Source organism: Canis lupus, chromosome 12, assembly GCF_003254725.2.
Source record: "Canis lupus dingo isolate Sandy chromosome 12, ASM325472v2, whole genome shotgun sequence".
Classification (NCBI taxonomy): Eukaryota; Metazoa; Chordata; class Mammalia; order Carnivora; family Canidae; genus Canis; species Canis lupus.
This window is the reverse complement of record NC_064254.1, coordinates 65375802-65388913: the sequence shown is the minus strand read 5'-3', so window position 1 is coordinate 65388913 and position 13112 is coordinate 65375802. Positions and strand designations below refer to the sequence as shown.

Genomic DNA, 13112 nt, shown 5'->3' with positions numbered 1-13112 from the left:
CCTTTGAATCATTTTATTTGCTTTTCTTTCCTTATATATTTTGTTTTCTTTTGTTTCTTTTTATGTTTATGTTGTTAGGCTCATCTTACTTTCTTATATGCTTAGGTGGTCAATGTAATAGGGTGGTTGTACCAGGTTGGGAGGGCTGGAAGAAATCTCTCTCTGTCCGTATAGAGTTTGGTTTCTATAGCTTGGTTTTCAAAAATCCCCTCAGGCAGGCCCTACGTACCCTATGTACTCACTTATTCATTCAACAAATATTTATTGGGCACTGATTATGTGCCAGGAGGCAGTGTTCTAGGACACTGAGGATAGAGCAGTAAACAAGGTGGGTAAGATTTCTGTTCTTACAAACTATGTCCTAGTAGGGGTATGATTAATAACAAAGAAAGAAGGTAATTTAAGAGTAATGAGTCCTGGAAAAGGAGTGTAGTATACTACTTTAGATTGAGTGGGCAGGGAGTACCTCTCTGAATAGGAGAATTTTGAGATGATCTAAAGGTTGAGATAGAATCAGCCACAGGAAGAATATTTTCCTTAGAAGCAAGGATAAAGACCTTGGGGAAGGGAGTGAGGTTGGTATGTGCAAAAAATAGGAAGGAGGCCTGTTTGGCTGGAGCACAGTGGGCATACGTGAATGAGATATGGGGAGATAGGCAGAAGCCAAATCATGTAGAGCTTTGCAGAACAAAGGAAGAAATACGGATTGAATTTTAACACAATGGGAAGCCATTTAAATCAGGAATGTGGCGTGATATGAATTGCATGTTAAAATAGCATTCTGGCTGCCCTGTGGAGAAACTCAGTTGAACCTAGGCAAGAATGGAAAGAAGGAACCTAATTAAGAGGCTGTCACAGGAGAGAGATGGTGTGGACTGGGGTACTGGCTGCAATGTTGGAGAAACGTAGATCAGTTAAGGATGTGTTTGGGAAGTCTGTCTAACAGGACTTGCTGATAGATTGGGTAATTCCTGGGAGTAGTGAAGGCTGATCAGAGAAGGAAGGAGAAGAACCAGGATTATCCTAGGCTTTAGGCTCTGAGTAGCTGAGAGGAGGATGGTGGAGCCACAGGAAAGACTGGTTGCAAAGTATTGGGGATTAAGAATTCTGTTTTGAACAAGTTAATATTGAAATAGCTATTAAGTTGAGATGTCAAATGGTGTTTTAAATGAAATTGGAGCTCAGGGGAGAAGTGTGAGCTTGAGAATCATCAGATCAGGTACAGATGATATTTAAAGCTGTGAAACCGGATATGAGTGAATGAAGCTATAATTGGTAATAAAGAGGCCCTAAAGACTGAGTCCTGGGGATATCCAGTGCTTTAATTTTTTTTTTTTTTTTTTTTTTTTTTTTTTTTTATGATAGTCACACAGAAAGAGAGAGAGAGAGTCAGAGACATAGGCAGAGGGAGAAGCAGGCTCCATGCACCGGGAGCCTGATGTGGGATTCGATCCCGAGTCTCCAGGATCGCGCCCTGGGCCAAAGGCAGGCGCTAAACCGCTGCGCCATCCAGGGATCCCAATATCCAGTGCTTTAAAGGTGGGGTGTGTATATGTGTGTGTGTTTGAGAGGGGAAGGGAGCCAGCTAAAGAGATAGTGGTGTACCCAGGACGCAGGGGTGCAAGAGCACCTGGCTCCAAGGGTCCCAAACAGACCAGGTTTGGCCACTGCTGACAAAATCCAAAGGCAGAGAAATGAGTGGCAGTGAAACAAGAAAGGAATTTACATGAGTCCAACACAGGGAAGATGGGAGACTAGCCTCTCAAAGACTGTCTCCAAAGTGCCAAAACTACTAGGTTTTTATAAGGAAAATGTGGGGCAAAAGTGTGTGGGTACCTGCAGGCAGGCTTTGAAGGTCAAATGGACCATTGTCGTGGAGTCCATCCCTGGTGGGGTCTCATAGGCTCAGGGTGGTCCTTATGGCTTCAGGAGGTAGTTTCATTTATCATCAGGGGATACTCTGCCCTCAGGGTCTTCCACCAGAGCCAGAGCCAAGAGACAAATGGGAAAGAAGAACCCAGCTAGAAAGTTTGAAGTCAAAGGGAGGCGGCCAAATGGCAGCCAGATCTTTCGATGGTAGCAATGAAATTGGTGACATTGGCTGTGGCAGTAGCTCCAAGCTTAGTGACTGAGCAAGGATGTAGGTTTAAATTCCAGACCAGATCTATTTTGGGTAGTAAGTGCTTGCAGATGGCTTCTTTGGAAACCTGGGCTGCCTGGTGGCTCTGAAAAGACTGCTTTTTGTGGATGGATCTGCAGGCAAGGTAGGGCTACTATTCTGGCCTATTGCATCTCTAGAGGACAGCGGGTGGGCACAGAAGATAGACGTTCACAAGAGACTGTCGTTCTGGTTGGTTCCTCTGGGACTCGTGTTGTAGCTTGTATACAACCTTCCTGTGATGAGAGTTGTGTGTCACACCTTTATAATTTAGGTGCTATTCAGGTGCCTGGATTTATCTTTCTTTTCTTGAATCTCTTCAGTAAAGAAGTCAGGACACAAGGGCACATGCTGTCTCATCCTCTTCCCACAATCCTAATTCCTCATTCCTGTTAAACACTGCAGAGCTTTTTACCATTTGGTTATGCCACCATTTATTCAGTCAGTCCCTATATTGATGAAGATTTTTATTTGGTTTAGTATTTTAGTGTTACAAACATGTTTTTTTTTTTTTTTTTTTTCAAATAACTTGGAATATTTGTATGACTTTACCTGTCTGGTATTTTCCTAGAATTGATATTACTCTGTTAAAAGATATGTGCATTTTAAATTTTCATATCAATGGCTAAATTACATTCCCCCATCAAGGTTCTGTGCTCAATTTTTGATTGAACACATTTAGCTAAATGCACAATTGTTCTGTGAAAAACAGGCCATGTGCTATTTCTTGTGGCAGGACTGAGGAGACTTAGTTTCTTTGTCAAACAGATGGTGAGGGTAGCATTGTGTGTGTGTTTGTGGGATGGGGGTACATCGGTTTAATTCCTTTAAGTTTTCCTTTCCTCTTTCATTCTAATATTCAGTTAATATTATTTTTTTATGCTATAAGGTAAAGAATAAGGGGAATAGAAAGTAAGAATGTGAACTGACTGGTTAGCAGACTTGTCCTTAAAAAGGCAAGTGTCAGTCCGGGAAGTAGAAAAGATTGAGATTCAGTAATACAATATCTTATATCCATTACCTTCATTTTAGGTTATGTAATTCTTTGTCCCTTTTTGTTGACTAGAGAGGTCTGGATTACAAGCCTTAGGGTAAGAGGATTGAGTGGGGATGTAGTTTTAGTGTCTTTTCCTTCTCCGTTAATAAAGTCTTCTGTCTTTCTGTCTCTCTCTTTTTTTTTTTTATAAAAGTTTTATTTATTTATTTGAGCCAGCGAAAGAACACACACAGGGGGGAGCAGCAGAGAGAGGGGAAAGGCAGGCTCTCTGCTAGGCAGGGAGAGAACAGGGTTCAATCCCAGGACCCTGAGATCATGACCTGAGCAAAAAGAAAATGCTTAACCGACTGAGCCACCCAGGTGCCCCAAGTCCCTTCTGTTTCAATAAGGCAGATTTCACTGTTAAAGTCAGCCCAGGCAAGGGCCTATTTTATTTATTCTGTGAAAATAGGATAGACATATGAATGACCAGATAATTTAGGAAATTTTTGGTATTTAGGCATCTGAGCTATATTGTTCTGTTATCAGTGGATAGTGCAGTAGTTTTTCTTTTTCTTTCCTACTCTTTCTTTCTTTCTTTCTTTCTTTCTTTCTTTCTTTCTTCTTTCTTTCTTTCTTTCTTTCCTTTTATTTATGATTTTATTTATTTATTCATGAGAGACAGAGGCAGAGACACAGGCAGAGGGAGAAGCAGGCTCCATGCAGGGAACCTGACGTGGAACTTGATCCCGGGTCTCCAGGATCACATCCTGGGCTGAAGGCAGCGTCAAACCGCTGAGCCACCTGGGCTGCCCCTCTTTCTTTCTTTTTAAAGATTTTATTTATTTTAGAGAGAGAGAGAGACAATACAGGCTGGATGGAGAGAGAGAAAGAGAATCTCAAGCAGACTGTACACTGAATGTGGATCCTGCTGTGGGGCTCGATCCCTTGACCCTGAGATCATGACCTGAGCCAAAGCCAAGAGTTAGATGCTTAACTGACTTTGCCACCTGGGTGCCCCTGGTTTTCGAAATTTAAGGGCAACTAGAAAGTGCCAAAGATTTTGCTATGTGCTTTTCATACCAGGTATCTAATCCTTGAGGCCTATAATACAGGTAGTGGTAGCAATATGTTATAGATGATAAAACGGAGGCTCAGAGTGATTTACTATGCTATATAACATCACCACTCAGCACTTTAAATGTACTATATTGTTTCCTGTCCTCTAGGAGGGCAAATAGCTTATGTTAAAAAGATATAATATTTATTATGTGTATTACATGTGCCTTTGACATTTTAGGGGAGCATTCACAGTCTTCTGCAGTTAAAGAATTATTCAGGAAGTTTGCAAAAACTGTCGTGAAGCATACAAAACTCTGAGTAATTTGTACAATGAAATGCAAAAAATGAATGAACTTGAGAATAAGGCTGAATCTGGAACACACTTATGCATTGATGTGGAAGATGCAGTAAGTAATTTACTTCTGATATGATATGTGTTTGGCAGTGTTGTTGATTGTGCTTTTAGTATCATTATCCTTTTTAGAGGTATATTGGATCTGCATATGCTGTCTTCAACTAGAAATAACTGGTTATAAGTAGTAAAGTTTTAGAATATCCTGATCTATCAAACTAAAATGGATATAAATCAAGTACTTCATAAATGAGTTGATAATTGTTACATTTGGTTTTTAAGTTTGATGATGGGTGTCATTTTCAGAGGCATAGGTGTTACATGTTTACATTTCAGTCTCTTGTGTACTTGTTGCTGATTAAAGAAGTCTCTGGTTTACTATCATGTATTTCTGAAGCCATTTCTTAATTACTGTTCTTATCCCGTTGCTTTTATTCTTTATATCTATTATCATTATTTTAAAATTTGAAAATTTTAATTTGTTTACTTATAGTCTGTCACCCCTCAGTAAAATATAAGCCCCACGAGGACAAGGACCTCATGTCCTTTTTTGTTTACTGTTCAGTATTTTAGAACAGTGCCTAGCACATGGTAAGCCTTTGGTAATATGTGTTGATTGGTCAATGAACAAGCTTTTTCCTCCATTGTATAGGCTGACTTCATATGGGGCACCACTAGATGGCAATCATGCCTTTTTATGGGACTAGGATGCCTGAATTTTGAGGCATCAAAGAAGTGGGAATTATTAGTTCAAAATGGAAAGCTTATGGTCAAAATTGATGAACCTAATGCTTGAGAATGATGAATGTGAATAGCAGCTGTGAACTATAGTGTATCAATAATATTCAAGATGGCGAAAAGGACTTATCATCAAACTTAAAATGGATGCACTATGGGGATTTTGGGCTTTTACTGCTCTAATGTCTGGATTAGTACCTGGCTTCCAGTAAGCTCTCAATGAAGAATAATTGTCTACTTCATAATTTTTAAGATAAAGAAAAAATATTGATTCTCTGACAGAAGTTGGATTACACAGGAAATCAACCTGGCCACCTGTTTTAGAACATCTTTCTTATAATAAGCAAAACTTACAGTAAACATACAAAGCACCACTTGCAAACTGTATCTTAAAATTTAGGCAAGAACATTTTTCTACATTAAATTTGATAGTTTCCTTATGTCACTTAGCATGTTTGACAGAAACCATGAGCTCAATGAAAATGAGGTATTGCTGCCTCTAAATGTATCTGTTTTTAATGTGTACTGCTAAATAAGATATTATATAATAAAGTTTCCATGACTCATTAGATATTATGTACTTGAAAAATTGTTTGCCATATGAATCTTTCTTTTTTTTAAATTTTATTTATTTATTAATGAGAGACACACAGAGAGGTAGAGACACAGGCAGAGGGAGAACCAGGCTCCTCCATGCAGGGAGCTGGATGTGGGATTTGATGAAGGCAGATGCTCAACCACTGAGCCATCCAGGCGTCCCCATATGAATCTTTCATAATATCTTAGACAAGATACTAAACATTTCATCAATATCATCTCTTGAAGAGAAGCTGTATTTAGTTGATATTTTTTATTTCTATTCTAAAAATACTGCAACAAACTGTGAGATTATACATGTAACATATGAAAAAAATTTTTTTTTGTTTTTATGAGCCTTTCCTCCACCCAGTTTTATTGAAGCATAGTTGACAAATAAAATGATAATAAAGTGTACAATGTGATAATTCAATATACACACATTATGAAAGGGTTCTTATAGTCGAGTTAACACACCTGTCACCTCACAGAGTTACCCTTTTCAATCTTTTTTAATAAATGAAGCATGGTCTAACCATATTCCTATTGATATAACTTCTCTAAGATCTATGAAAAGTTGGCAATCTCTGGATGGTGTTATGAATTTAGGATATGAAATTTCCATATGGATATAAGCTTATATAATAACCTAGAACCAGCTCATTTCCCTGGCAGAAGAAATTGTCTTCAACAATCAATAGATTATTTTTTTTAAAGATTTTATTTATTTATTCATGAGAATACACAGAGGAGAGAGAGAGAGGCAGAGACACGGGCAGAGGGAGAAGCAGGCTCCATGCAGGAAGCCTGACGTGGGTCTCGATCCCAGGTCCAGGATCACGCCCTGGGCTGAAGGTGGTGCTAAACCACTGAGCCACCCAGGCTGCCCTGATCAATAAATTTTTTAAGGGATATATAGTTAGTCTAAATTCTGGATGCCTGTTATGATATTAATAAAATAATTGTATAAATTGAAGACAAAGTAAATGTGAAATAAAATAATTTTATTTGTTATTGTTCCAGATGAACATTACTCGAAAACTTTGGAGTCGAACTTTCAATTGTTCAGTCCCATGCAGTGACACAGTGCCTGTCATTGCTGTTTCTGTGTTCATTCTCTTTCTACCTGTTGTCTTCTACCTTAGTAGCTTTCTTCATTCGGAGCAAAAGAAACGTAAACTCATTCTACGTAAGTTCCTTTTTATAACTTTATTTTTTTAGCTAAAACCTGTATTTTAAAAACTTAAACCTGTTTTAGAAATGATGTATATTCTGAAAACTGAAAATGTATTAGGCTAAAATAGCTCTTTGCTTCAAATTTTACAGTTATGCTTACTAATGGAAGAAATGTGTAAGAAGTTTACAATTATAGATAATCAAAAGTCAACATATAGTGTCTTTCAGATGTTTTTGTTGAGGAAGCTTGGAATAAGGTTGGCCACAACAGAAGAATAGCAACAAAGGTTTTTTGGACCTGAAATGGCCATAGGAGGAAGAGGGAGACAGCTCTTAGGTCCATTGAAGCCATGGAAGAGCCACCTAGAAAGACATCTAAAAAGGCAGGGAGAAACTATAGTGAACACACAGACAATTTGTTCATGAACAATTTGGAATCGTAGTTGCAAGGTCATTACTTGACATACAGCATGTGCTCAACACATATTCCCCATCAAATAGGACAAGCAGAAAAAGCACTAACTAGAAGATCTCATAAAGCTGAAGAAGAGTGGCTTCTAAGTCTCATGGTTTCTTATTTATTAACAGAAGGAAGATATGGGCTTATCCCTTAATAATTTTAATTTTTAAAATAGAGAATGTCTTTTGTAGAAAAAAGTTTTTTTCCTCTTAAATATTAGTCCTGGTCTAGGAACCTATGATATAAAAATTCTTTCCCTTATAAATTTCTTTCTTTCTTTCTTTCTTTCTTTCTTTCTTTCTTTCTTTCTTTCTTTCTTTCTTTCATTCATTCAAGAAAGAGAGAACACAAGGGAGGAGGAGAGGGAGAGGAAGAGAGAATCTCAAGCAGACTCGGTGCTGAGCACGGAGCCTGAAGTGGGGCTCAATCCCACAACCCTGAGATCATGACAGGAGCTGCAGTCAAGAATCAGATGCTTAACTGACTGAGCCACCCAAGCACCCATCTTATAAATTTCTTGCTAGCCTTTCTTCATAGTTTATTTAACCTCACTTCTAGTATATCTAACTAAAAAAAAGGTTACTTGCAGATCAGTTTGAACTGGATTTGTAATGTCACCTTGAAAAGCTAGCTAATAGAGGGAAGAGCCTTTAATATGAGTGTATTTAGTAAAGCTTTTCACAAATTGCTAGCATTCTGTAAAATAGGAAATAACCTGGTCTTAAAAGCACTTATTTAGAATAATAACAATGTATTGCAGGGACCTTACTATTGAGAAATTTTATTTTTCAGGACTTGGTGTACTTTTAGAGTTCAGCATCTTAATTACTTTGTAATTTAACTCTGTGGAGGATATTTACTGCTTCAGATCAGGGTTTTTGTTTGTTTTCTAAATCACTACCATTCATTTGTATAAGCCACAAACCTTGTTATCTTTAATTTCTTCTTTTATTTCCCATTCCCATATTCTCTTCCCCACCCTTTTCCCACTCCATCAGCAAGTACTGACAGCCCTACTTTTCCAAAAATGTATCTTAAATTATCATTTCTCTACCTCCACTGATAATACCCTACCGCAAGCCACCCCATCTCCTGTCCGCCCTAATGCAGGAGTCCCTTAACTGGTATCCCTGCTTCCATTTTTCTGACCCACTACAATCCATTCTCTGTATAGTAGCTAGAGTAACTTTTTAAACACAAATCTTACTATGCTTTTCTCCCACTTGAAACCCTTCATGTGTTCCTGTTGCATCTAGAATAAAATTGAAACTTATTTCTAAGCTATGTGTGACCTGGCCCCCCATCTATCTTTCTAAACTCATTGTACCCACTCCTCTCTTTGCTCATGTTGCTGTATGGAAGCAGCCTGGCCATCTTTCTGCTCCTCTCAAACACCCCCAGACTCATTTATACTGCCCACCCCCAAAGCTCTTGTACTGGCCCCTCCCCACCTTCCTTGACTAGCTTCTTGTCATCCAGGTCGTAGGCCAAAGATTACTTACTCAAAGATACCTTTTATGACCCCCATCCTAAGAATTCATCCTTCTTTTAATTCTCCTATATCCATTATCTTTCTTTAATGATATTTCTTTGACTTTTTCATTTATTTTCTACCTTATTTATTCCTCCTGACTCAACTGTAGAGTTGAGAAATCAGAACAAGGTAAACATTTTGTTTATCTTGGTCATTACTCTATCATCAACATGTAGAAAGTACTGGGCCTATCATAGGTGCTCAAAAATACTCATTGAGTGGGATGCCTGGGTGGCTCAATGGTTGAGTGTCTGCCTTTGGCTCAGGTCATGATGCTGGTGTCCTGGGATCGAGTCCTGCATTAGACTCCTGCAGGGAATCTGCTCCTCCCTCAGCCTCTGCCTCTGCCTCTGTGTCTCTCATGAATAAATAAACAAAATCTTAAAAATATATATATTCATTGAGTAAAAGAACATTATATTTAATGGTAGCATTTCCTAGAGTATGTTTCTTAAAATACTGGTCCTGTGAAATTCCTTTGTATGATCTTCATAATGTACCTGAATATAAATTAAAGGCTCTAAGTTGACATTCCCAAAACTTAACAAAAATCCCCATTTGTTTCCATCCTTGAGCACATATCAGAATTGTCTGCCGAGCTTTAATGCAAAATAAAGAAGCAGATGCCTGGGTGCCATTGCAGACCTTCTAAACCACAACCTCTGCTCTCATGTTGAAAACCTCTAAAGTAAAGGGATTCCTGATTATCCAATATAAGATACCTTTACTATGACACACTTGTTTTTCGTTTCTGGAATATGAGAAATATTCATGTTTAACTATAAGCACCAACATTACCAAGCGAAATAGCATGATTTTCTTTATTAACTCTATAACTCAGTCCCATTAGCATCAAAATCAAAATTGATTGTACATATTTTATTAACAGCCATATATATTTGTCTATGTGTCTGTGTATGTGTGTGTAATACAACTCACTTTTCTTTGTTAGCCATTAAATTTTTTCAACTTCTTTTTGAGTTTTTTTTTTTTTATATTACAGAATTATCTTAAGAGAAATCTAGATTTGGATTTCTAACTTAGACTTTTATTTTTTTTTAAAGATTTTATTTATTTATTCATAGAGACAGAGAGAGAGAGAGAGAGAGAGAGAGAGAATGGCAGAGACACAGGCAGAGGAAGAAGCAGGCATCATACAGAGAGCCTGACGTGGGACTTGACCCAGCGTCTCCAGGATCATGCCCCGGGCTGCAGGCGGCGTTGAACCGCTGTGTCACCGCTGTGTCACCGGGGCTGCCCTCTAACTTAGACTTTTAAATACATAATTTTATTATTGTACTTTATGGCACTTCCATTTTCTAAGTAGAGTACTCTTACCTACATTACATATTTGAGATTATGATGTTCAAGATGAAATAAATTATATCTGTTTTATTTGGTACCGCTTCTAACAAAATCATGTGCAGCTTCAAGCAAAGTTATATTTTTTGAGGTTGATAGAAAAAAAACAGGCTTAGCTTTTAATTCTTAGAAGATTGAATCTATTGAATCTATTCAAACATGGAATTAATAGATGAATACTATAGTTTACATAAAAATAACGAATTATGTTTAGAGAATTTAAATTAAAATATAATATTTTTTATTTTTCTAGCCAAACGTCTCAAGTCCAGTACCAGCTTTGCAAACATTCAGGAAAATTCAAACTGAAATCTAGAAAATAGAGAATTAACATCATATGCCATGGATGGATGCTGGAAGATACAGCTTGGTTCAAAAGAAGATTAACTGATTCGACAAGTCAACTTCCTCAGAAATGCAAGGACTTCAGATTTATTTTTAAATAAGAATTTTCCATTTTTCTTTCCTTTTCCATCCCTTTTTTTAAGAGTTTAGGTATTTTAAATTTCCAGGCCTAGCAATGTTGTCTATGTTAAAATGTATTTGTTACAATAACAAAAGATGCAAGAACAATCTTCATTTTATTTTGTAGCATAGTTCTACTATTTGAGACTTCTGGTATCTCCTTATTAACATAGTATATAAGTAGCAAAGTTTTTGAAAACTAACATTTGAAAATTAATCAGTTATAGCAAAGACTTTGGGAAAAGAAATATACTTGCCAAAAAGTAGCAGGTCCAAAGATTAATTTAAATTACTCACCATTGCAGTATTATTGTTACATATGTATTTAATATGTCATACATTACAAATAATATGTAATTCAATCCCTAGTTTACTTAATGTCATTTTTGAAACCACTAATTATAAACTCCCTAACAATTTTTAGAAGCAGGAAGGCACATTACATTTGTCTTTGTAGAAAGATTTATGGAAACTGGTTTCTTACTTAACTTTTACAAATAGTATTTTGCACCTTATTTTGCTTTTATTTTATAAGTAATTTGAAATCACTGGACTGCTGTATTATATTCAGGGCAAGATGGATTCTTTTTCTACCAGGGATTTGCATTGTGAATTACATTAAGTTATTTGGCAATTTGTAATTTATTACTATTGTAAATCAAACGTAGTGTTATCACAATATATTTAAGTTGTGATTTTTTCAATGAAGATTCTCTTGGGTTATGTGGAGATTTTTGGAGGGGAGAGATAGGAAGGGTGCAAATAACTTGAGGTTCAGAAAATAGATAGGGAGAGACCTGAGGGGATGCTCACTCACTGTAAGACTGTTGAATGATTCATGTTGAAGGCATGAGTTAAAATGAGAGAATGATACATAAAGCAGTTAGGTTAAGATGCTTATTTTTTTCTAAATTATTTAGATCAGATAAACATGATATGATGGAAATGAAGTCAGGTATTTCACTATCAGAAAGCAAATTCTATTTTGGAATGTTTATATCAACCTTTTTTTTTTTTTTTAAAGAAAAGCGTCATTTCAGAATTGGTCACAGCTTTTTTCCTCAGGTTTTTAGTAGGTATTTCATTTGTTAATTCCTTCTTTCTTGGTGGAAATAGGCTTTGTTTTAAATGTTGAGAATGTGAAGCCTGCTCTATATAGAAATGAGAGGTTAAATAGTACAAGAATTTTAATCCCTTTGTATACTATGAAACGCTCTATAAAGAGACAAGAATGTGTTTTTAATTTTTTTTAATGTTTACTGTATATGCAGAACAAACAAGAAGGCTCATCTTTGGATTTGTAACATATCCAAAGGCTGTTACAGTTTTTCTAGTCTGCTGTGATCCATTTAAAATGTGCTGGGGTTTATTCTAGTGTCACTGCTCATGCTGCTGATACTAATGGCACTATCTTGATTTGAAGCATATAGTTGAGGGCCATTGAAAGCAATCTTTCATTAATGCAGATAAAAGCAGTTTACATATGCAGAGTTACAAAATGGCATATCTGAATCTGTAAGTAATGACTCTCTGATCACCTTTCAATGTTACATATTTCTAAAAACCATTGCTTTTGGATATGGTTGCTAATAAGCACTTTAGAAAAGAAAAAAAACACCTCTACTATTTTTCTGGTCGGGTCATTGCTCTTTAGAAGTAGCATCAGCAATAGATTTCAAAAATAAGTAGTAAGCATTACACTAAAGTGTGTAAATACTTCATTTTTTAGTCATATTGAAAAATTCTTTGCATAGTTTTAAATTCTGAGACACATAGTATAGTATATGTGTATGCATAAGATCATCTTCAGCTTTTTGACACTTTGAAATAAAGAAAGTAATTTAAGGAAATTGCAGTGCCATATTTGCTTTTTTTGTTTTGTTTGGAGAGAAAGAGAGCAAGTGGGGTGGGGAGGGGCAGAAGGAGAGGGAGAGGGAGGAAGAGAATTCTAAGCAGGCTCCATGCTCAGTGTGGAGCCCAGTGCAAGGCACAATCTCACAACCCCAAGACCATGACCTGAGCCCAGATCAGGAATCAGATACTTAACTGACTGAACCACCCAAGCATCCCAAGCCATATTTGAGTTTTAAATATGTATTTAAAACTTCAGATGTCAGGATGCCTAGGTGGCTCAGTGGTTGAGCATCTGCCTTTGGCTCAGGGCGTGATCCTGGGATCTGGGATCGGTCCCACATAGGGCTCCCTGCGAGGAGCCTGCTTCTCCCTCTGCCTGTGTCTCTGCCTCTCTCTTTC

At 37.0% G+C, this 13112-nt stretch overlaps 1 protein-coding gene across 1 annotated transcript in view; it reads left to right on the top strand.

The window, feature by feature from the left end:
* OSTM1 (osteoclastogenesis associated transmembrane protein 1) overlaps positions 1-13112 on the top strand; it is a 35719-nt gene extending 22607 nt beyond the window's left edge. The window contains 4 exon segments of the mRNA XM_025444597.3: positions 4435-4473; positions 4475-4603; positions 6886-7051; positions 10648-13112. Coding sequence (XP_025300382.1) covers positions 4435-4473; positions 4475-4603; positions 6886-7051; positions 10648-10703 — 390 coding nt within the window. The 3' untranslated portion in view covers positions 10704-13112.